The sequence below is a fragment of the Hyalella azteca genome, unplaced genomic scaffold, assembly GCF_000764305.2.
Source record: "Hyalella azteca isolate HAZT.00-mixed unplaced genomic scaffold, Hazt_2.0.2 contig17921, whole genome shotgun sequence".
Lineage (NCBI taxonomy): Eukaryota > Metazoa > Arthropoda > Malacostraca > Amphipoda > Hyalellidae > Hyalella > Hyalella azteca.
The window spans coordinates 106,413-130,971 of record NW_025947685.1 but is presented as its reverse complement, the minus strand read 5'-3'; the positions used below and the strand labels follow the sequence as shown (position 1 = coordinate 130,971).

Genomic DNA, 24,559 nt, shown 5'->3' with positions numbered 1-24,559 from the left:
AGGTGATTGTGATGGGATGGTTTGACTCACTACTTTAGTTTTGAGCAGCTATTCATTTTGATGCCTGATCAGCAGACAGTTTCAGATGAATACAAAATTGCTTATTTTATTAAATTACCATCAAACGGGATAAATCGGGACATTTGTCCACATTTCGTAGAAACGTTGTAGCAGCTAAACTAATCAAAACCTTGCATAACTAAAAATGATGACGTAAAATTTGGCATTTTTAATATCTATGCATCATAAAGCAAATTAAGAAATCATTTGTTTACTACTTGTAAAAAATCCCTGAAAAAAGTGTGAAAAGTGAGATTTTGGAAAAGTACCTCTGCTAAGGTCTGTAGCAAAAAAAATGCCTTATTAAAAAATTTTACCTGCATAAAAGTTGCACACATGTGTGGGCTTACAAATGTGATTAACTGAATTTGCATATCTCATTCCTAAAAAAATGGTGGCCATTTCCACATGACGGGGTAATAAGGGACACCCCCTGGGATAATAAGTGACTCCCCTAAAAATGCATTTACAGTAGAACCTCAGTTTGCAAAATCTCCAGTTAAGCAAAAAAAAAAAAACAATCAACAAAAAATTTTGATAACATTTACCTTGCTCAGTAAAAAAAATTCACTTAACAAAAAATTAATGCATCAGTCATCACAAAATTGTGCATAGAATGACATCAATAGAATTGTGCACTGGGCAACATAGAATGAAAAGTAATTAGCCTAAACTATGATTTATTTCTTCAAAAAATATGATGGTTGTCACTAAAATGTTCCTTTCTGTTTCAGTTATTTATTTATGATCTTTTTAGTGCATTTTCTCATTTATGGAAAAAATGCTCTATTGTGCTTGCCATGTCTATCTGTCTGTCTGTCCGTCTGTGACTTCATGTTTTCGTCAATGAGAAAATGCACTCTGTCACTCACTGCAGTGAGTACTAAGTTATATTTTTTTGTTATAGTGAATTCACTTGACCCAATTAAAATGGTGTGAAATTACAAGCCATTCTGTAAGCTTACAGATACAGAAGAAATGCTACATGGTAGCTTATATGAAGCTTGCAGTGGACAAGGTTGTTGTAAATGCACGATGGCGTGTTCATGGATATGGTAATATCACATCAATAATACGGTAATGCATGGATTTGGTAAATATCATATCAATAATAAATTTGAAAAGGACAGAAATTTAGTAGAGAGTGTTCAAAGACGCGCAACAAGGATAGTTCCAGGCTTGAAAGGCAAGTCCTATGAGGAAAGATTAAATATTATGAAGCTTCCAAGCCTCCATTATCGACGTCTGCGTGGGGACCTCATTGAAGTATATTTTGCCTTCTAAATTGTCAGGACATTGATAACAGAGAGATAAAAAAACAAGAAAACTTAAAAGCGGATATATTTTTAAAAAACTTAAAAGAAGCTCGTGAAGTGTACTCATGGCTTATACAAGGTCCCAGAAGGATTACTAGAATTTAAACAAGAACCAACACCAGGGACCATGACTGTAAACTAAAAAACAGCGTTGGAACACATCCTTGCGACAACATTTCTTTTTGCTTTGAGTCACCGACATATGTAACAGCCTCCCTGATAGCATCGTTGACGCTCCGAGTATGAACATCTTCAAAAACAGACTAGACGAAGCAGGAGCATATGTTCAGTCTTAAAATGCCTAGCAAATTAGGACCAGGCAATAAGTCCAGCAGCTATCTCAATCAATCGTCAGATATGGAAAGATCGGGTTCCAAAGGCCAGATCCCTTGTGAATCAAGTCACGAAAAGTTCAAGAATCGGCAACAGGCCATGGGCCTATTTCTTCAATACTGACACTTCTGTTCTATTCTAATAAAGGAAAAACAAGTAAAAATCACAGAAAATTTCATTTATTCTACATCTACTTCATCTACAAAGGAAGAGGACTTCTGAGTACTGTTAGTAATGGATGAGTACACTTTGCATGCTTCAAAGGTGTTAAAATTGAGTTTTATTTCAGGTGTCCCAGATTACCACATTCCCAGGGGTTGATGTGGGACACTTTTATTTTGCGGCTGGCATCTTACAAATAGCATATGGAATTTTTTAGAGATGCAATTTGATAGCCCTTGCAAAGAGCGTCAAAATGAGCCCAAGTGTATTTAATATAATAAGAATAATAGCGGTTTCAGCGTTTAGTAGGCCATAGTCCTGTTGCCAATTCTTAACATTGCAGAACATTCACAGCATGTTGCGGTCTCAAACTCGCAACACACTGCTACAATTCTGCTGTGCTTAACTGCCTGGCTACCTTGCTGATTCTGACCAGATACTGGCGCACAGAGCTGTGATTGAACCAGCGCCACTCTGTGCCAATCTTGGTGCTCTGACTGTAACCACTGGGCCACCCCAAACTTGTTTATGAAATGTTTCATGGTAAGAAGTTATTAACAAAAAATGCTCAAAACCATCCCTTATTGCCCTGTTTGATGGTATAGTGAAACTATTTGATCATTTTTTCTATATAATTGTATTCCTACTTACAGAAAATTTTAATGATTTTAATTATTCCTGTAAGAAATTTCTTTTAAGTTTTCTTGTTTTTTTATCTCTCTGTTATCAATGTCCTGACAATTTAGAAGGCAAAATTCCCAAGCTCTGACATGTCTGCCTCACTGTGCAACTAAAAGTTCCTGCGGATATATTTTTTAACTCAATTAGTTATGTTTGGTGGATCTTGTGGTGGAGGTGAGCAGTTGGTGTCAGCTGCTCGAGAAGCTCGTGAAGAAAGAGCTGCTGCACGCCAGAGAGAAGCTGCTGCTGTCTTAGTACAAGCCACAGTACGTGGCTTCATAACGCGCAAGAAGTTCCTGAGGAAAGTGAGGTAAGTAAAATTCATGCAATTTAATGTTGAAAATATTTGCTCTGTTCTTAAGTAAATTTGATTAATTAAAATTTTCAGTAAAATATAAGAAAAAACATTCAGCTACTAAGAACGTGTATTAAATCCAAGATAGAGCTTCTAGGCTTGATTATAGGCACCAAAGGATTTAGCCACTTTACATAATTATCATTTTCACAGTATTTGATTTTTTTCTCAAACTATTTAGAAATTCAATCTCTACAGGCTTCTTCATCTTGTAATCAGGCTATGAAATTTGTTACATGAATTTATTTGTATGCCTTTTTACTCACTTTAAAATGATTTTTAGGGGTGATTTTGACTCAGTACTTGGAAGCTTCAGCAGCTGCAGCACAGGCACAGATGTTGAACTTCCACTTCCACTGCAAGCTTTCACTGTTGCTTCCCCTCTCATCAGACACTACAATTCCAAGCAGGATGAATTCCGGCTCCACAATTACTGCAGGTATTTTTTTTAATACAGTAAGGTCAATAACAAATTCTCTATAATTTTAATTTTGTATTTGATGCTGATGTTACTAATTCTCAAATTAATTCTAATTTATCTTCACTTTACTTTTGAACAATGTTTCCTGAACTCTAAACTACAAGAAACAATCAGCTATGTTGTTCTAAATTATAAACGTAATCTTCAAATGACTGACCTGTCACAATCTTTTTACCATAGCATGTGGAAAGGAAACATCAAACATCCAAAATATTGTTTCAATATGAATTAATTATTTATTGATGACTGTACCCACCCATTGTTTCTACAGATATTTAGTTGCCAGCCTACGTAGCACAAATTTTCAGCGGCGCTGTGTTGCTTGTGCATTGAGCAAAGACAACACTCTTGCTTGGATCCGACACATGAAGCAGGTCTAATATTAATGTATTCAATGTGCATAATTAGTAATATTTAAATTTATGCTGAGGTGAGAGCCAATGTAAGCTTCAAAGCACTATTCTCTCCTTAACTAAATTTTTAAGCTATGTTACTATTAGTGCTAGGACAAGAAAATTTCTGTTGCAAGTTAGTATCATAAACTAGTAAATTCTTGCAATAACTCCCTGAAATAATTAAATTATTTCCAGGTCCTGGAACTGTCATGCCTCTCCCTTGAGCATTTGAGTGGGGAAGTGAGCAGTGAGAGTCGCATGTTGTCGGTATTGCTCCACTTACTCTTGGATCTCACTGCAACGCTGACATGGCCTCCAACACCATCACCTCTAGTGCCACCTCTCAACAAGCTCACTCAAAACTTTTTACAGCACCTTGTCACTTCTAGTCTGTACTCCACTCTCAAGGTGAAGCCAAATGAAGTTACTTCATTATCGATCTTCCAAATTTTGGTTGACTTTAACATTCATTATATCTTTAGTATACCATTTGACCAGTCAAGTTGCTAAGTTTGCTGCTTATTTTACTGCTAGTAGCACCCTGGACATTCAACAATGATGATAATGTTATTCTCTTATAGACTTGGTAGCATAGTATCTTATTGTACATTTGTGGGTAACTCTAATGTCATCAATTGAAATAATTTGATACAGATTTCTTTGATTCTAAGGTAAAGTTTAATATTTTAGTGACGATAGATAATATTTCTATTCACTTGAATATTAGAAATTTTCAACTTTTGGTTACCGTTATGCATGCATCGTCCCACTGATAACAATGAGCGTTAAATGATTTCCAGCAAGTGCTTCTGAGGGGCTTGTGCCGGAGCAAGCCAGTGTTGAGACCAGCATCTTTGGGCGCGGTGCTCACTCTGGCATTGCGACCGCTGCCTGATAGCCTTGCTATATCCCAGCTATGTAGTCAAGTCACCAACACTACTATGAAGCCTGGCACAAGTGGTCTCAACTCAAACGGCCCGTCTAAAGAGTCCGGAGATGTTGAGCTTCTGTCACAATTTATACTGCAGTTCCTAAGTGTGCCTGCCGTGATACGTCATCTCTCAAGCATGGTTCCTGAGGTACTTAACGTATAAATATAAGTACTGATATTTTTATAAAAAATTAATATTAATGCATTAATATCGCAATTAAAAATTATTGCAATTGAAATTGATGCACCATGATGTTTTGAAAAACAGGAAATTTCAAGATTAATCTCTACACTAACATGTTAAGTCTTTTAACAATACTCTCTGGAATGAAAGAAAATTTCCAAATTTTTCCCTTGACCCAGAATTTTTGACTTTGTACCATCATGATAGACACTAATATGATTTTGTTTAATTAGAGGAACTGTTTTTTTGCCGCACAGGAGTAGTGAGATTAGATTTGATCGTTGGTTTTTGATCATTTGATACATAATGAATGTGATCATTTGATTCATAATGAATGTGATCATTTGATTCATAATAAATTTGATCATTTGATTCATAATGAATTTGATCATTTGATTCATAATGAATTTAATCATTTGATTCATCGTGAATTCAATCATTTGAGATTACTATCTTCTGCCACTATGATCCACTCTGGCTGCACAGAAAATGGTGAAGTTTCTTCTGAGTTCGTTTTGTCGAGTTCACTTGTAACCACATTCGTCCATGGGCGCATGTAGTTCATATGATTGTATGTATAACTTGATGTTTATTTATTCTTGTATTTTTACATCAATCTTTCCTCCCAGAGCATTCAGTTGCTGGAGAAGAAGCGCATCTTTGAGCACTGCATTGCATACCTTCACAACGAACAGCAATTGCGCATCGTTTTTCACACCTTGGAAGCTTCTTACGCTCTCTGTCTACTCGCGAACTTGGTGCACTTGGCTCATCATTATGTCTCGGCTCACAATGAAGCATCCAAGTCTAATTCTCTGAGTGGCGAAGCTTCTTCTCATTTCGAAGAAGTTATGAACAAATTCATTTCAATTGTACGTCGCTTATTGGAAAAAAGTGGTGAGTATGTTAGCTGCAAGCAGGGACAACATGGAGCCAAGTTCAGCGGATGCAGTGGTGGCGCCACTTCGAGCCAGTGGCACCCAGTGTTGGGTTGGTTTGCTCAGCAGCTTGACCATTTTCTGCAAGAGAGCCTCGAGTTCGTGAGGCCTCAACTGCATTTGCTGTGGTCACAACCACTACTTAACTCGCTGTTTGCGGCGTTACCTCCTCTCCTGCCGCCACACGAGGTCATGGGTGGTGGAGATCGAAGCAATTCAAATGTAAGCACCCCCAGCCGGACTGGTTCTCGTCCTTGGTCGTTGCGGCGTATTCTGGACAAACGTTTGTCTCTCAATGCGAGCAGCAGATCAGCAAAGAATGGTGCTGCCAACAAGTTGAGTTGCCCTGGCGTTCAGCGCGTGGCCGTCACCTGTTCCCTCTACCAGCTCGCCATGCATACTTTGACGCAGCTCAGGATGGATGTACTTACTGGGCTTTGCTATAAAAGCGGCGTAGTGGTGCAGCTATGGTGGCTGTTGCAGTCTCTTGGGAATAATTGTGGACTCAAGACGTTTCTTGAGCATCTTGCTGTAGCTAGTAAGCCAACAAGCCCAGAATTTCACATGCTTATTTTGTTTTGCGATGCCACTGCTCATTTGGTAACCGTTCTAGATGACCTAGAGATGTATGAGCAGCAGAAACCATTCACTATCTCAGATTTCACCGCCATTGTCTGTTTTTTGAACGCTTTGTGCTACAAACTCATAGACCAAAGGCTGGTTGACTGCCGTCATGTTTGGTCATGCCCTTTATTTTCGGCAGCTTTGTCTCTCCTTACATTACTCTTTCGTCGCAATTCTCGGCGTCCTTTCGTTCCGTCTGAAAATACTTGGCTCATACCCGAGCTCAAACTCTCAACTTTCAAAGACAATTTGATGAACGGCAACATTGTCGAACAGGTTATACTGCAAACTTTGCCTCATGTTATACCTCATGCGGAGCGTGTGTTACTGTTTCGTGCGAACGTGTCTGCTCAGAAAGCAACTCTGGCATTAGCATCACCACACCCCTTCACTTTGATTACAGTCTACAGATCACGTCTAGTCGAGGACGGATATCGTCAGCTCAATACCCTTTCTCCAAACGCTCTCAAGGGCGTCATTAGAGTGCGTTTTGTTAACGAACAGGGCCTTGATGAAGCGGGCATTGATCAGGATGGAGTGTTTAAGGAGTTCTTGGAAGAGACTCTGAAACGCGTCTTAGATCCCTCTCTGAATTTGTTCCGAATGAGCAGCGAAAACCAGCTGTATCCTAGTCCTTCATCTGTACTAACAGACAACCACTTAGAATTGTTCGAATTTACTGGCAAGATGCTAGGCAAGGCTCTGTACGAAGGCATCGTTGTGGATTGTCCTTTTGCTGGGTTCTTCTTGAGCCAAGTGATAGGCGAGCAGCAGTCAGCCTTGTATTCCAGTATTGATCAACTCCCATCTCTCGATCCTGAGCTGTACAAAAACCTAACTTACATCAAACACTACGAAGGAAATGTGGAAGACTTGGGACTCACATTCTCATATGACGAGGAACGTATGGGTGAGCTTGTTAGTCATGAACTGCGCCCGGCTGGAAAGATACTTCCTGTCACAAATGACAATAGAATTGTTTACATTCATCTTATGGCTCACTTTAAGATGCATACTCAGATACGTAATCAAACACGAGCCTTCGTAAAAGGATTCCGCAGCATCATCAACCCTGAGTGGCTGGCCATGTTCTCCATCCCTGAACTGCAGCGCATCATCTCCGGTGACAATGTAGCTATCGACCTCAAAGATCTGAGGAAACACACGCAATATTATGGCGGGTTCCACGACAACCACCGCGTCGTGTGTTGGCTCTGGGACATCCTCGAGAAAGATCTATCAGCCAAGGAGCTCAGTCTCTTCCTGAAATTTGTCACGAGTTGCTCCAAGCCTCCGTTGTTGGGTTTTGCGAACTTAGAACCACCGTTTTCTATTCGGTGTGTCGAAGTTGGCGACGACGAAGACACCGGTGATACCGTAGGCAGTGTCGTACGAGGGTTCCTAGCTGTCGGCAGACGCGATCCTGTAAACCGACTACCCACAGCCTCCACATGCTTCAACCTCCTCAAGCTGCCTAACTACCAGAAGAAGGCCACACTTCGAACAAAGTTAAAGTATGCTATTACGAGCAACACGGGCTTCGAGCTCTCATAATTTTTGAGCTTCTTCAATGAGTGCCTTGTTTTCGTTCCGTTGGATGCGTACATTTATTTGTTACATGCTCCGTTCGTCAATTATTGCTCTGCTTGTGTTACTATTTTTTTGTCTACTTCCAAATTTTATATTCTCACTTTCCTAGGCTCTTTTCGTTCTGACCCTGCATATTCTCACGGTTTTCACTTGTTTTCCTTTCACTTTGAATTCGTTATTCTCTTCAGGGATGGCGATGTTTTGCAATTAATTACAATTATGTTGTTATTTCATTTCCAGTACTTTTCGATGGTAAGCCTCGAGCTACGTATAGGTACTATTTTTGTAGTTATAATTGGGCTGTATTTGTAAAATAAGCTACATAAAGTGCAATGGTCTAAGCAGCATGGAGCGTGCACTTAGAGATGAACGTGAGTGCAAGCAGTCATATATGTACGGTCTTTAGTGACGAAGTGGCTCGATGTATGGGCTTTCAAATTACGCTCTGTAAATTTCTTGCTCTCAATTTGTAAAAAATCGTGCATGTAATATCTATTTAAAAGTAAGTGACAAATGACAGCTGAAGGAAATCGGCTTGTAATTAATATATTTATCATAAACGTTATGTTAGTAATTAGTGTTAATTAGTCATAATATCCTGTCTATGTATTATACTAATGCAGGAAAATATCCTAAAACCTCTCCATGCACTAACGCGCGACTTTAAAAAGGAATTTCATTTCAAGAACATGTATTTTATGCAATGATAAATAATGTAACATTATACTTTAACGCTCTAGTTAACGCAAGAAAACCATTATTTTGATTTAAGACGTTCTTAAATGACCATCAAAATTGATAATAAAACTCGGTGAAAATTTAAAAGTTTATTCTTTTCAGACTTCATAATGCACAGTAAACTATTTATTTCAACAACATATATTGCAATCAACATGTATTTATTATTGAATAGTTAGAATACCTTATATTATTACTATAGCACATGCCATTTCATTAGATATGAGTATGTATAATAACTTAAAATATCTCGTTAACACTAATCATTCCGTTGTAGGAAACGATTGCTACGGAGTATCACACTTGTTTTTATAATACCTCTCAAGATTCTCCTTTAGCATTCCTTCGTCTAACTTATAGAAATCAATTCATCATTAATTGAATTACATTGCAAATCAAACTTTTTTTTGGTTGACTCGCTATTAAGAGTAACGTGCGTTCTGCTTTGTTGTAGAATTATGCATATTGCACTAAAGAACACTTAGGGTACGCACACAGTGGAAGCAGGTTTGCCCGCGCGGGCAACCTGCTCCAACCTGCCATAAGAATGAACATAGGATAATAATATAAGTGTTCACAGTGAAAACCTGTACGAATAGGCTTCTGTATTCTATGGTTTCAGGCGCCAGCCTGAGCAGGTAACCAGCACGCTGGCAACCTGCTTTCACTGTTTGCGTACCCTAAGAGAAGAATAAAGTCTCTCGCATTAAGCGATTTCAACGCCCAATAACCACTTGCATTGGACGCCGCACCGCGCAAATTATTTGCTGCCGTTGTTTTGCCGGCAATAGGATTTCAATTGTTTGCTAATCCTAAATTTTTCTTCGTTCGTTGAGTTACGTAGTATTTATTCTGTTGCGTAGTAAAAAAAGAACGTCCAAGTTAGAAAATAATGATGATGAATAATCAAAATCAAAACCCCGGCTTTTTAATACTGACTTTAAGAAAGTAAATTAAGTAAAGACGTATTTAAATTTTCCGATGAAATAAATAATGACGCAATTATGTAATTACAAGTAAATTATCTGCGTAAATGTGGCTGTGTGGGACAAAATTTCCACACCCAAGGCGTGGGTGTGGACAAATGCAATAAATAGTTAGGCAAGTCCTGTGCAAGTGGCTCCTGCGTGTGGATGTCTTCTACTTACAGCACATTTGGATTTGCAGAAGAAACGTCATTTCAATGCAGATTTATTTTAATGGTATAATGGTCCCATATTAATGAAAACAAGTGAAGGTTCAATTAGGTTTGATGGTATGATCATTTCACAAGCATTTTTCTAACGGATCCAACATGCACCAATCAAACTTTTATTTTTTATTAGAATTTAATTTCTTATTTTCAATTTTTTTAAATAAATTAAAATGAATAATAGATTATTTCATATAATAGTGGCATAGAATTCAAACCGTTCTAGCTCAATTGCTTTCTTGTCTGGAGTTTCGTTGAGGAATTCGTTTTCAAGCTGGCGTAGAATGAGACGGCCCGATCTGCTCCCGAACATCTGCGTGGTGAGAGAATTTAGTATGATCTTACTAAAATATAAACAAAATCTATAACGATACTAAGCTCATGTTTATAAAAAGTACGAATAATATCATTTCATGAACTTCAGTTCCCGTTACATAATAAATTTTGACTTTTGTTACTTGTTAAGTTATAATGAAACAGAAAAACTAAATTATTATGAAAGCTAGAATGCGATACTTGATAGATACCTAGCGTTGAAAATATTAAATAACATGTGTTCAATCATCGAGTCATAACAAACAACCGAGCAGAGAAAAAAAGCTTTCAAGCGAGCTGACGATTACGGTACAAATTCTTTAACCAACGTATATATTTTTCTCCCAGCAAAGGGAACATTAATTAAATGCTAGCAATGTTGTACTGACCGCGTTGACGACTGGTCTGTTGAAGAGCCTGGAGGGGGCGAGGCTGAAGACCATGGGCCCCTGTTCCCCCAGCACCACCTCCGTGTCCAGCGTCGCTACCGGCGTCATGTCCCCGGCACTGAGGTCCCAAACGTGCACTCTACACAAGATTAATTCCAATGACTTCCGCTTCAAGCAAACTTATCGAGCACGAGTACATCGTCCTGAATAATAATTCCGATGCTACACATTCATGCAGCACTATCATGAACGGATTTACTATCGTGGCGCAGCCTGAAATAATGAAATCTTTCAAATTATTCTTGTTCTCAAATGCTAATCGTTCTCTGATGACTGCAAAAATTGGTGTATGCATGGGTGTATGCCGAGTGGCTCAGATCACAAAGATAGCAGCAGCAAGTTTAAGGCTCGAAACCTGCTACTAGTTGAAAATTTCCGGTTGTAATCGGCAATGTGTCCAGGAGGTTAAGAAACTTGGCCTTATCAAAGCTGATATCACTATATTACATTATTTAGTTTACTGTTTTACCCGCAACTATCCACAACATAGGATCCGACTGAGACTCTCTCACCTTTGTAGCTCATGCACGTAGAAGACACAAGGCCTCTCGTAGGACCACGTGATGTTCACCACAGGTTGAGGGTTGACTACGTCTGGTGAGGGCCAGGTGGTGAGAGGGCGGGAGGAGGTTAGGGAGTGCAGTCTGACAGTGCCATCACTGCAGCCCACCAGCAGGTAGCTCGGCAGGTGCGGACACACGCACACGCACGTGCTGCTGCAAGTAGGCTCTAGCATGCAATGATTACATTCATGATTAGCATCCCAGGAAATGTAGTGACTTTCCATGTATATGTCTGCCATAAGGATAATAACGTGGCCACTCCTGTGCGCCTGTGCCTGGTGGCTCTAACGAATAAATATTTGAACAAAAAACTTGTTTATCTCACACACATTGAGCTTAGAAAACAATTCGATGGGCGACGAGAAAAACAACTTGTGTTATATCAGCAAAACTTGTGATTCGATTTTATCTCTTGTCGGTTATTTGGATAAGAAGTCAAGGATATTATTGGCGATAAATTGACAAATGACGGTCACACAAATGAAATAAATTAAATATTTATGATAATGACATTTTCTACAATGTTTAAAGTAAAATTTGCATAGTCTTACTGTTCTTTCTCTCAGAGAGGCAAAGTAATTATCAGTAATAGTTATTTTAAAGCGTCAAGTTTTCATTTGGTTTATTGCAGTATATCTATTTACTCCCTCACCTCCTCACCACCTGGCCCTCACCTTATAAAAAAACGTAAAATGGTATCGTAAATATGTGAAGCATTTGAATAATTCTATTATTCTTCAACATTGATTATAGAAAGGTTTATTGACAATTGAAGTTACAATTGCAGTCTTCCAAAATCTTTTCGTTACGAATCACATAACGATGAATTTATTGCTGCCCCATAAAATTAATAGTAATAAATTTTTTCGATTCCTGTTCGGAAAAAAATAAGTTGCATCAAATAAAAACCGTTATATTTATGGAAGATATATTACTTTTCTCATGTAAATGCCTCACCCATTTCGGCAAGAAATGCTTGTGGTTGAGTGCGCTGGTGAAGTCTGTTGATGTGCCGCACTGCGCCGCTGGTCGTGCTCACGTATAGCGTATTGGCGTCGCTGGCGCTGAGCTTGCAGTCGGTGCAGCCCAGGCGGCTGTAGAGATCCGCGCTGAAACGCAGACATCACTTGATCCTAAGCTGTCATGTTATGCATTCATCGAAAATACTACGTAGTGTGGGAATTTTATTTTGTAGCATAATAATAATGAGGTTTTGTTTTAGCTAGTAACTTTGCTTTATCTCGACCGCCGGCTGACTCACGTAAATTACAGGAATTGGCGACAAGCCAATACTATACTATTACTATACTATCCTATTCTATACTAACATTGCCTGACACACTAAAAGCTCTTGGGGCAGTACTATCACAAATATTTAAGAGTTGACAACTTCATCGGCCATTCACTGACCACTTTTCAAGTTAACACCACCAATCACAGACGAGATTTCGGCCGCTATACACGTACTAGAGAAAGAATTGACAGTAAGGCCTTGGACACTTCACTGCTGCATAGTTGTGCCAGTGTCGTAAGAGAGCAATCTCGCCTCGCTTCAATAAACTCAATGGTGTTTCAAAATTTTAAAATATTCCACAATTGACATGTTTGCGTACCAATTCTTATGTCGTTCGATTTTATTCGATGCCTACGAGTACGAATCTAAATTTATTTTAATTTTGTTAATAATAATCTAACCTGACCGATGAAAGCACAGAATAACGAAAGGCTTGGTTGACCATTATTTTGGACCAAGGTGATGCCCCCATGTGGGCTGAGACAGCCACCACCTCCCCCTCGTCGGTGAACGCCATGCGATCTCTGGTTTGGAACACCACCCACCACACCAGCTCACCACACGCTGACAAGCTCACAACCTGTACAGCAAATATTACAACGAAATAGTGAATAGAAAGTACTATACAGCGTGCATAAACGTCATGCATTGTCCGTTATACTATTCAGGCCAACGATGTGTGGCATTTCGAACTAAATGAAAAAATAGTCTAGTACCATATCGAACCCGGTGGAAGTCGGGTAGCTATTTCAAACTAGCGTCAGTCCTGAAAAGATCCGGTCAAATGACACGATTTTAGATCTTCTGCGAACAAGTCATGAAAAGTTCAAGAATCGGCGACAGGCCACATCAGGCCTACTCCTTAGCGCCGACATCACTATGTTATGTTATGTTACAAATAAAGCTAAGCAATATTCCAATATAGTCTCATTACATGCCTGGAACGCATTGCTCTCAACCGTCTGTTGACTCTCGTATTGGACGTCGACGGTCTGCAGGCAGATAATGGGGCTGCTCATGAAGCCATCTTCTGTCCCAGACGTCGTCGCACTCGCGCTGTCCGTTGCTTTGGGCTTTCTTGACTTTCCTGGCGCGTTTTTAGTTCCTGCAGGAGAACTGGGAGGCTCTTCGGGGTCGCGGTTTCTCAGGGTGGCGCGTTCAGATTCGCTGCAAGCTGAGTGCAGGGAAGTTTAAACAACGTTCGATACTTCTCAACACATGTAAAACTTTGATAAACAATTACTTTATGCATTACGGAGTAGAAAGATGCTGGTCAAAAATGCTTCAATACATAAAAAATCACGAGTTCAGCAACGATGTTTCGGTGTGTTAAACATCGTGCTCGTCCAAAGACCTGAGTTTCGAACATAAATAAATTGCAGGTCTGCTCTAGCCTTCTTTCTCTCTCTTTCATTATACACAAGAGCTAAATAATGAATTCACTGTACTCTTAAACTTATTAGAGATACATTTTTATCATTTCTTTGTTCCTGCTTTCAGCGAGTGCTCCAATCCCTACAATCCTTCAGAATAGTGTCCGAAAAATTAGTGAAGAAAACGTCTAAAATTGTTAAAATTATGCAATTCACGTTTTAATTTATGCAAAAAAATGCAATTCATTACTGATATTATATAAGTTTGTTCTTAATACAATTGAGCTAGACACAAATTTGCGTGAAAATATAAAAAAAATTTAGTCGCACGTCACCCTTTTCGTTACTTTAAACTCGTCTAACAAGTCGGTAGCTCCTACAAAGATAGAATCTCAGACATATGTCTGTACTCACCCGTTATAAAAGATGGCACTCTACATCTCCACGTCAGTTGGGACTTAGCAACGTCGCTAGGCCTTCTTAACTCATTACCATCTGATTCTGAAACTTGGACGTGAACTAAATTCATGTCCTCATCCAAAGTCATGTTGGGATGCAAATGAGCAGGTTCTTTGAGATCCCATACGGCCAAAGTTGAATCTGACAAGCCTGCCATCACAAGAAGCGGTCTTCCGGGACTAAATGCCAGGGCTTTAGGGGTGGAATTGCATCTTAAGATGTGTTTTGGCTGCGATGGCTCGTGTACGGACCATACTAAAACCAGACCGCTGTGTGATTGTTCAGACATGCCGTAGTCTGTTTCCGTGTCTTTGGTTCCAATTATCTGGAAAATCGAAATGATTTAGTATGAATTAAATTGATCTCGGTTCAAAAATGAAAATAAGTCGTGGATAAAAACCTTCCAAACTTAATTTAAAAACCGTATTAACATTCGCATGAAAAATCATATGAATTGCGATACATGGAATCAGGAAAGAGCGACGAAAATTATAAGGATTGTCACACCTCGCTGCCGAAGCCGTGTCCGGTCGCCACAACGGAAGAGTCACTTGATGAAAACAGGATGCAAGTCACTGCGCTGGTGGCAAGAAAGGCTCCAAAAGAATGTGTTTTATCGCTTGCATTTCCGCCGAAAAGAACACCGTGATTACTGAAGCCTCCGCCACCTCTGCCGTGGCCCAAAGAACCTCCTTCATAACTGCTGCTAGACAAGTAAACTGACTCTTCCTCCAGTAGCGACAAAACCACCTGAAAAATATAAAAACAAATCCTGGGAACAATAACGCCAACAAGTAATCTTTTCAAAATTATTTTGTGGACGTATCAACATCATAATCACCTCATTTTAATCAAATTTATCAAAATTTAATTATGTACAGGTACTAACTTGACGATACAGTTCACCCGCATTAGTTGTTTTTTAATAATAGCGGTTTCTGCGTTCATTAGGCCGTAGGCCTGTCGCCGATTCTTAACATAGCAGAATATTCACAGCATTTTGCGGTCTCGAACTCGCAACTCACTGCTACAATTCCGCTGTGCTTAACCGCCCGGCCTCTTCGCCTATTCTGACCAGAAACTGTCGCAAAAAGTTGAACTAATTTATTGTTTGATCACGTTCTGCCTCGCCACTTTCGGCGCCATCGTTTACCTGCGATGCGGCACCCAAAAATTTCGTCAGTCTCCCGACGTTGCTGGAGGCACTCGATGCAAAAGAATCGATTTCGTTGGAGAACTCCACCGTCTCACCGCCAACTCCCAGGTAATCCTGCGGCGTTGGTGGCTGCGTTAGGTTGCTAACGTTCACGCTGATCGGTCGCTGGGTCCATTTGCTCAAAGTTCCTATGACGTCGGTTTGAGTCTCTTGCGATAGGCTGTCTTCGTTCGTCTGTGTACTTGCCTGGGTGCAGAGATAACAGATATTTTCATGATTCAAATAAGATCCTACATTTTCTATTACATTAAAAAACTGAAATTTTATGTAGAAAAAACGTAAAAAACAGCAATCTTGCAGATATATGAATATGATTACGTCAACAATATAAGTCTGCGATAATTAAACTTTAGTCCTCAAACGTTTTGCTATTCGTTTGTGAAACATTAAACAGTTTCTAAAAAGTTAATAAGAATTCATAGAGCAATCTGTGAATAATAAACATATCATGCCTAGATTTTTGTTAGGAATCTAAAAGCAAATAAAAAATGCCAAGTAAATTTACCATTTCTTCTTAAAAAAACGCACTTTGTTTTATCATTAATGCAAACCTGTTTGGTGTTAGTGAGACCGAAGCTGGAAATAAATGCATCGTAGTTGATGGGCTGCATGGTTAGCAGGTCGACCGATACTGTGTCCAGGCTGATCATGGACAGCAACGTTAGCCCTCTGTTCACTTGAGCCGTCTGCAACAACAAGCATTTTACATAACAAAAATATGCATATTTAATTACGCGATCCAAAAATTATATATGTGCAATTATTTGCAATTATACAATGATAAAATTAAGCAGTCTTACAACCGAAGATTTTAACGAACAGACTGCCTCACGTTTTCCTCTGAACAACGAACACTTACAATCACCCTCCCAAAAAAAAAAAACATTTTTCATACTTCTGCGCTTTGCGTTCAAGGGCCAAGTAACTGTGGAACTAACAATTATCTAGCGTTCTCATTCATTTAAAATTTCAACATAACATGAATATTTACCTGATTCACTACGTGCTTCTCTTTGAGTTTGGCGAAATTGACGAAGCTTTTTGACGTCTTGGGCCTGGAGGGGTCTGAAGGATCCTCAGGTTCATCTGGTCGCATGGATTGCAAAATTGCGTTCCTGAGAATATCAGCAGTCGCGGGATCGTCCTGAGGCTGCGGCGCTTTAATGACTCCTTCCTCTATGCGATGCGCTTCTTCTTCGTCGTCTGTGGTCAAAGCCCCTCCGTCACCCTCGTCATCGACCATAGAATCGTCATCTTCGTCTTCAATAACATCAACGGTACCGTCATCTTCTTTTTCTTCTATGTCATCATCTTCGTCGGCTTCGAAATCCGATTCGTAATCCTGTCGTCATAAAATTTATTGACACGGGAGGAGTTGCTCACAATTTCTTTCGGCAACAAGCCCAACAATTTATTACCTCAACAAAAAATATTTTTGAAAATTATCCAGGTTAAAATCTTATCAACTGTTTAATTCGTAATCCAATCGAGCGTATATTATTACCACGTTGTGTACTCGCAGAATAATCAAGAGTCGAGAACGAATAACCCGAGACTTGAGTGAAAGTTAACCGAGACTTGAAAACAATGCCTAAATGATTAGAAACCATTAGCAAGATCAAGACGCTAATATTCAACAAAAATTATTTAAAATATCAGGACGCTCTGACGTAATGACTATAAATTATTCATGGATCGAGTCGCTCTGACACAATGTGTAGAAAATATTCAAATATTAAGTCAGTCAGACACAATAACTAGAAATCATTCACAGAACGCTGGACACATTACCTCGAAGTCATCCTCTCCGTACGGATCTTCTTCGTTGTCTGCTACGAGGAGCGCGTCTTTGCTTGTAGACGGTCTTTGGTCATCGGCGAGCTCTACAATTACAGGCTCTTCTCGAGTACATTGTTGAGGTCGTCCTCTGTGTCCTGGCGAGCCGTCATTGCCGTTAATCCCGCTGTCTTCACTCAATTCGGCAGCTGCAGGCTCTTCTTCTATCACGGCAATCATCTCGTCGACCTCTTCAGCATCGCCTACCTCAACAAACTTCGAGGATATTGATCCCTCGACTTCCTCTTCAATCGAATCTTCTCGACTCATGACTCGAGGACTCGATACATAAATACCTGAAATTTTTTTCCTCTTTAGCACTAATCAAAAAGTGGTCATTAATAATAAATAAAAATCAAATATTGTCATTTAAAAAAAATTTTAAAATAACACTCGAGCTTGAAATGAACAGAAATCATAAAAAAAACGTACCCGATTCATGCGTATCCATAGACAAATCTGCTTCACCAGTTTCAGGAACTGTGACTGCTGGTGGTTCCACACTTTCATCTTCTACGACTGAAACTTTAAAGATTTTATTTAAATATTATTTTGAACTCAAATTTATCATTTGCATAAAAATACATTGTTCGCACATCATGCACCGCACACTTAAATTAGTGGCTTTTCCAAGAGCATAAACGAGGTGTACAATCGAGGTGTAAAATCAAATGAACATTCACATGTTTGGTCAGAAAGAAACACACACAACTTTGGATCACTACTGGTCAAAGAAACTTATTGTTATTGAGAATAGATTTCATTGATTCTTAAACATAAGTTACGAAATAGTAAACTTACGTAAGCCTAAGTTTAAATTTAACAAATCACCTGCCAAGGGAGCCGTGACACGCGAAAGACGCGTGTCTCCTTTGCTCTCTCGTCTGCCGTTGGTCGCTCGGCTACCCCGGTCGCGTTCACCTCGCCCCGGCTTGAGCTTTACAGGATCTTCCTTCAGGTCCCGTGAACGTTCACTGCGGCTCTTGCCTTCAGACCGACGAGGATCCTTAGTTTTGTCTGAAGAATAACAGTTTAATTGCAGCTGTGGAGCAAGACTGAGATGAAAGGAATAAGTTGCTCATTCAGCAATTTCAAAGATTTTATCCAAATACCACTGAAGCAACACATCGACTCTAGCCCTGAAGCCAACCTGTTTGACTTCGAATGTCAGTGTCAATGTCTCAACATCGTTTAGCGGAATATAATGAACAGAAATAAACGATAGTAATAATGAGAGTTACAATAGCGAATAAATAGAAAAGTATATGGTCATCCAAATAACATTAGTTACCAGAAGAAGACGTCTTCGATGTACTTCTTGAGGACGATTCAGGATCGCGAGAAGTCCTGCGCTTGGACTCCTCCTTTGTGCCTGTAGGAGGGGCAGCTTTTGACAAGGTCGAGTCTCGACTCTTTGAAGTCAAGCGAGACGAAGCTGTTGATTCCATTGATTGACGGCCATCACGTGACGAAGCCTTGGTAGATTTTGAAACTCCTTTTGAGGAACTTGAAAACGCTTTACCGTCCGATCTCGTTTTACTCGATCCATCAGAAGAAGTTTTCGACGATTTTATTTTAGTGATGGTAGTGTTTGGAGGCTTAGATTTCAAATCAATTTTGGCGTTTTCGGAGGAAGACTTCCTGAGTGTGCGAGGCGACGGCTTGGTATAAGGTTCCTTTTCTTCGGCTACAGGTTTATTCTCCGATTTTGATCGGCTTGTTTTACTAGGTTTTACTTCGGATGATTTTCTTGGTTTCGAGGCTTTGCTTTCTGCATCACGAGATTTCGAGGAGTCGCGTTTAGTACGGCTGCTTCGGCTCTTCTCCAATTCAGGCATTGCGGCAATTTTAACGGAGAGTTCAGAAAAAGTTTTGAGTGTCAATAATTTGAACAAAATACTGAGGGTAAACTAAAGAAGCAGTTAGACACTTGTTTATTTAAAGGGATTGCTGAATCAATTGAAGATCATTTTTCCAGACTAAAACTTGTGTCGAGGATATAATCGTAACAATAAACGGTAAACTTTATATCACAGACCACTAGTAAATGAAATGTAAGAACAAATAAATAGACGAGTGATATCCTGACACTGCTATGTACTTTACTTCAAAGGCAAGTCCTGGGATAGATGTCATGGTCACACGCGTTTAATACCACATCGATTAGAAATGCAACCTTGAAGCGTAATTCTTCTTTTAGACAACTGCCATAACACGACTATTCACATTGAGCAATGCTTTCTCAACTACAATAAAACTTGTGCGTTCTTTCCCTCTTAGACGATCGGCAAAAAAACTGGCCCTGGAAAACATGCGCGTTTGTTGAGGTCAACTTACGGCACGAGCACATGGAGGGCTAAGCAACACTGTGGACGGGTTGTCTGTTCTCCGTATCACGCGCGGCAGTCGATCGTTGCCATGACGCTACACGTCAACATTCGGTTCTTGAACGAGGCAGTTTTCAAGGAAATTCTTGATAGGGTAAATTCAAGTTTCAAGGAAATTCTTCAGAAGGTAAATTTCAGGTTTCAAGGAAATTCACGATAAGGTCAAGTTAAAGTTTCATGGAAATTCTGAGATAGTACAAATCAAGTTTCAAGGGAATTCTTGACAGACCCAAATTCAAGTTCGAACATTTTGGTTTACGATCGAGGACGTTCGTATTAAAAGCTAGGTGGCAAGCGCATTTATTCATATTCATGATAGTTTCTCATCATTAAAAAAATCCTCAATTAATGCGAATTGCAAACAAATGAAGGTAAATTGAAATATAATTTATGTTTATTGACTTCCATGTACTCCACTATAAATCAGTAAAAATCAAGTACGAGTGTTTAGTTATGGAAATACATTGAAACTGTTCTCAACCTCATATGATCTTTCATTTGATTCACCTTAATATTTTTAATAATAATGGATTCGAAATAGGAGAAGATTTAAAATAAAACTTACACATTTTATTCAGATAACAAAATTTACAAACTGCGTTTACATGGTATACGTTTGTTACTAACTTTTCCCTGTATTGCTGCACCAAATTCTATAGAAAATACTTCCATGATCGATGTCCTAGAAATTCCGCTAAACTGTCAATTCCCGGACAGGCGAGTCAGGATGGAGCGACACTCCGAGCAACACGGCGGGAGGCGGTCGCTCGGTCAGTCCCTCCATCAGCAACTGCTGGTCAACAACAAATGCGATGACGGCCCTTACGAAGACATCCAGCCACACGCCTGACACCAACATCAGCACGGCCAACGTGACGTTCACGGCCGCCAGTAACATAAGCATCACAAACGGTGGCACGAATAATGCCGACACGTTGTGCTGCGTGGTGAGCACCGGAGAATGGTGATCATCAGTCAAATATATTCATCAGCTTGAGTATAACTTAACTAATACGATAAAGAAATATCTTTGAAGCTATTTCGACTGAAACGCAATTTTGTGACAATTAATTTGTGTCCTTTTCAATAATTTTGTGACAGATCTAAACATCACTCGTGCTACCGTAAGGCTACATAAAAAAATGATAATTAATGGTCATGAATAAAAAATTATGTAACAAAGTCCTAAGTTTGAATTCTTGCAACGGACAAATAATTTAATATGAATCAGATTATCTCGGTCACATCCTCTCGCACACACACATTCAGCTTTCATTCATCCGAATTTTTTAATACAAAGAGAAGTAATTACCCTAATGACCGCTGCACAGAGCCAGAGTCCAGATGAGAAGAACAATAAAAGCTCCATTATCCCGACCAGTAGTCCAGCTAGCACTGCTCATGGAAAAAAATTTTATATTGATTTTTTACTGAAACTACCTTCCTTAATGGAGGCAAAATATTATTCTTAATAGCAATGAAAATTTTCATATACATATATCATAATTTATTGTTATCACTGTAATCAAATAAACATTGCAGGAAATCAAAACAAATTTTATAAGTTGAATAACTATAAAGACGAAAGTAGCAAATACTTTGAATTGGCATCAGATGCCAATTCCTGGCGACCTCGCACCAAGAACACGAAAATATAAATAAACTCTCAGTTTAAAACACTGGAACATTGCGTTATAATATGTTAGCATTAATGTACAGTTCAGGCACATACCTCTGTGTTGCGGGACGCAGCATTCGCTCTCAAGAACGCCGCCGTGGTACGCAGCAGCGATAACCAGTGACTTCACTGCCGTCGCCAGCTTGACAAGGATACAAATTCAGCGTGAAACGAGAACCGTAAAAACCGTAAAAAGTGCAGAACAAAACAAAAAAAAATCATTTTTATTACAATTTCGAGCTCATAAAACAATCCTCAAAATGTAAATAAAACGTAAAAATTAAACATGACGTCAAAACACACGACGTCTTAATAAAGTGAAAATAAAAAAAAAATCCGTTTCGTATTTCAGTTGGAACACATTTTTCGAGGGCACGTATTTTGCGTTAAGCAATTTAACCCTAATACTCGTGGTGCTGAGGTATCTAAATAAGTCAGGGAATATAATTCGGTAATAAGAGAAACTTAATACTGCCGAACACTAGTAACATAATTTGCAGGTAAAACTCACCAACAGAGATGCGGCAATGACCGTGCAAGATGTCGGCAGGGAAAGACGGTAGCAGGCGCGCTGCCTCTCGGTAGCAACGGCTGCATTTTCCTGATCGCACGAGATGTCTAGTAACAATATTGTTTCATCAAGACAATTATTTATATGCATTTATTAGCATATTCTCGTGTAATTTTCATATGTTATTATGTATTTTTATACAACATAGATTTTCATACTATATGTTAAATGAAAATATGAATAGATTGATCATTGAAAAAAACTGCGATCAGTTCGTAGGCAGCATTTAGTAAAGTCCCTTGACAAAATTAAGATGCAGCTTATCTAAAAAAAATTTTCAAACAGGCATGTCGATATGGAATGTTTATCGAATCTTCTAAAAAAGAAATAGCAACAAACTGAGAGAATTTCTTCTCCCACATGTGTTGCATGATGGCATATAGAGCCGTACTTCAAATGGAAAACATACCATCATGAAAGAAACCGTACGCTTTGAAGTCGCTGCCATCATGCATGCCCTCGCTATATTCTCTAGCACGGGAGAATGTGTGGAGAACACAGACGCGATACCTTATCTAGAGTCGATGATTAAAGATTAAATACAGAATAATATAAGAATTTATGGGAAATGATGCTCGTTAAATTCAATTTTTCTAGAACATTAGAATACAATAACTAAGGAAGTATTAGGAAGTCTATTTTATTCAACATGTACTTCCGAAAGGGTCGTCCTTCCTCTGTAGTAATAAACGTCAGAAGTTACTGTTCACAACCATGGCAAACATGACTGAGATTCTTCTATGCATCACCGCAGTTTTATACACCGGTTTCACCGGATGAACAAGGACTGTACCCGCTGCGATTACACGAGGACGCAGTCGAGTAAATCACGTCAGGTCGCACAATAACGCGTTGGGAGTCGGTAAATAGACATACAGCAATATTAATTAGATCAGTACTACAGCAAAACTAACTGTGCCTATGGAAAGCGAAACCCTATAACACAACGACATCTTCGTACACAAACTGCATCCGTAACATCGTACGGGATAATTGAGACAATTTTGATGAAAACCGCTATTTAACAACCATGTGGGTGCTCGCTGGTGGCATTAGGTTCATAATAATAACTGTAAAAACAGTTTCAGCGCCTTTTAGGCCGTACTCTTGTCACCTATTCTTAACATCTCGGAGAACATTTACAGCGTATCAAAGTCTCGAACACGCTACTCACTGTTTCAATTTACATGCGCTTTACCGCCCGGCCTCCTCGCCAATTCTGACCAGAAACTGGCGCACAGAGCTGGGATCGAACCCGCACCTCTCTGCTCCAATCCTGGTACTCTGAACTGTACCTACTGGGCTACCCTGTCTTGTTACATGCACATAGTAACACTATTCATTGACCTGTATGGTATACTTTTACTTAATATACGTACAAAACTTTTGAAACTAGTTTGGTTATTCATGACCAGTATCTTTTGATTTGTGTTGTTATACGAGCCAAAAGGCAGAAGAAGAGAGAACTGTTTTGGATTTAATTTCCGAGTATATTTAAATTCAACGTATATACAATGGGATACATAAATTTGATAGGTGTTCTGTGTTATCCTATTTAATTCAATGAAACCTCTATCATATATTAATAGAATTTACCACACACAGAAATTTCTTGAAAGTGAACATCATTGCATTATCAAATATAATGTTTACATTTCAAGTCTACGAATCCAATTTCATGTTATTCCTTCTTCTTGGAATTGAATGTCGTCACGTCTTCGAATGACGTGACGACTGTAAGACTGCTAGCAAAATGCCAACATTCCTGTAAAAAAAAGTACAGTCAGTTTCTACGGCTCTTGGCACAGCGTGAGATCGGAGGTGGCATACCACGAGTTGCAGCCCAGCAGCCAAAGACCGTAGTAAGAGAAAGCCACGCGGTAATCGTCCCCGGAAATCACTTTTGTGTCCATTGGCCCCCGGAACATCGACGTGTCAACGATATCGCCATTTGAGTTCACGAACGGAGAAGAGGGATCAGGGCGCGTCATGTCTACCACAATTCGACCGAATGAAGCCACCATAGTTCGGTCTCGGGCAGTCGTCGGGTTTTGTACCAATACCAGACCAAGTGCCTGGCATTGGTCTCGAGCTCCCCTGTGAATTGAGCAACAAGTTTTTTTGAAATTAAAACGAGATATTCACAGTGAGAAACAATTCGTGAACTGAAATATCTTCTTTTAGACCACGAGGACACAAAACAAAAGAATGCAAAAATAAAATCTTTGGCAAATAAAATTATACCAAACATGTGCATTAATACAACGATGAAGATAATAGAATTCTGACTCATTACCTTGTTTTAGCTAATGAAAAGTAACATAAATAAATTTGTTTTTCTTCAGCCTGTGGTCACAAAAGAATCTGCAAGAGTTTACTTAACGAATCAGATTTAAAAATGTACAATACAATGGCGACCCGCCAAACGAACGTTCTCG

At 39.3% G+C, this 24,559-nt stretch overlaps 3 protein-coding genes across 4 annotated transcripts; 1 reads left to right on the top strand and 2 right to left on the bottom strand.

The window, feature by feature from the left end:
- The first annotated feature begins 2,544 nt into the window (after nt 1-2,544).
- Nucleotides 2,545-8,923, top strand: LOC108679839 (ubiquitin-protein ligase E3B-like). The gene is made up of 6 exons (XM_018168567.2): nt 2,545-2,862; nt 3,191-3,346; nt 3,660-3,762; nt 3,979-4,191; nt 4,584-4,862; nt 5,528-8,923. Exons 1-6 carry the CDS (start codon nt 2,702-2,704, stop codon nt 8,012-8,014), a joined length of 3,399 nt encoding a protein of 1,132 aa, XP_018024056.1. The 5' UTR covers nt 2,545-2,701; the 3' UTR covers nt 8,015-8,923.
- A 507-nt stretch (nt 8,924-9,430) lies between these two features.
- Nucleotides 9,431-20,281, bottom strand: LOC108679841 (cytoplasmic dynein 2 intermediate chain 1). 2 transcript variants are annotated; one of them, XM_018168570.2, is made up of 15 exons: nt 18,777-20,281; nt 18,317-18,502; nt 17,918-18,010; nt 17,441-17,781; nt 16,641-16,991; nt 16,201-16,335; nt 15,587-15,835; nt 14,941-15,183; nt 14,389-14,758; nt 13,540-13,775; nt 13,003-13,181; nt 12,265-12,416; nt 11,257-11,473; nt 10,685-10,823; nt 9,431-10,293 (listed from the first exon to the last, which is right to left on the bottom strand). In XM_018168570.2, exons 1-15 carry the CDS (start codon nt 19,321-19,323, stop codon nt 10,171-10,173), a joined length of 3,561 nt encoding a protein of 1,186 aa, XP_018024059.1. In that variant the 5' UTR covers nt 19,324-20,281; the 3' UTR covers nt 9,431-10,170. The 2 variants fall into 2 exon arrangements, with proteins under 2 accessions (XP_018024059.1, XP_047741391.1); XM_047885435.1 differs by having other exon boundaries at nt 17,918-18,004.
- Nucleotides 20,282-20,566: 285 nt separating this feature from the next.
- On the bottom strand, nt 20,567-22,576 carry LOC125179482. The gene is made up of 5 exons (XM_047885434.1): nt 22,531-22,576; nt 22,062-22,168; nt 21,605-21,692; nt 21,185-21,267; nt 20,567-20,812 (listed from the first exon to the last, which is right to left on the bottom strand). Exons 1-5 carry the CDS (start codon nt 22,574-22,576, stop codon nt 20,567-20,569), a joined length of 570 nt encoding a protein of 189 aa, XP_047741390.1.
- Nucleotides 22,577-24,559: the final 1,983 nt, after the last annotated feature.

What these genes read in the sequence shown, in the direction of transcription:
- LOC108679839 (XM_018168567.2), top strand. Translation starts at nt 2,702, where the DNA reads ATGTTTGGTGGATCTTGTGGTGGAGGTGAGCAGTTGGTGTCAGCTGCT. An exon ending in AAGTTCCTGAGGAAAGTGAG is followed by an intron (nt 2,863 to 3,190) that starts GTAAGTAAAATT and finishes AATGATTTTTAG; the next exon opens with GGGTGATTTTGACTCAGTAC. An exon ending in TCTCAAGCATGGTTCCTGAG is followed by an intron (nt 4,863 to 5,527) that starts GTACTTAACGTA and finishes CTTTCCTCCCAG; the next exon opens with AGCATTCAGTTGCTGGAGAA.
- LOC108679841 (XM_018168570.2), bottom strand. Translation starts at nt 19,323, where the DNA reads ATGCCTGAATTGGAGAAGAGCCGAAGCAGCCGTACTAAACGCGACTCC. An exon ending in TCTGTGCTTTCATCGGTCAG is followed by an intron (nt 12,417 to 13,002) that starts GTTAGATTATTA and finishes TCTGCGTTTCAG; the next exon opens with CGCGGATCTCTACAGCCGCC. An exon ending in TACGTGCATGAGCTACAAAG is followed by an intron (nt 10,824 to 11,256) that starts GTGAGAGAGTCT and finishes AATCTTGTGTAG; the next exon opens with AGTGCACGTTTGGGACCTCA.
- LOC125179482 (XM_047885434.1), bottom strand. Translation starts at nt 22,576, where the DNA reads ATGCATGATGGCAGCGACTTCAAAGCGTACGGTTTCTTTCATGATG. An exon ending in TCATTGCCGCATCTCTGTTG is followed by an intron (nt 21,693 to 22,061) that starts GTGAGTTTTACC and finishes ATCCTTGTCAAG; the next exon opens with CTGGCGACGGCAGTGAAGTC. An exon ending in TCTGTGCAGCGGTCATTAGG is followed by an intron (nt 20,813 to 21,184) that starts GTAATTACTTCT and finishes CTCACCACGCAG; the next exon opens with CACAACGTGTCGGCATTATT.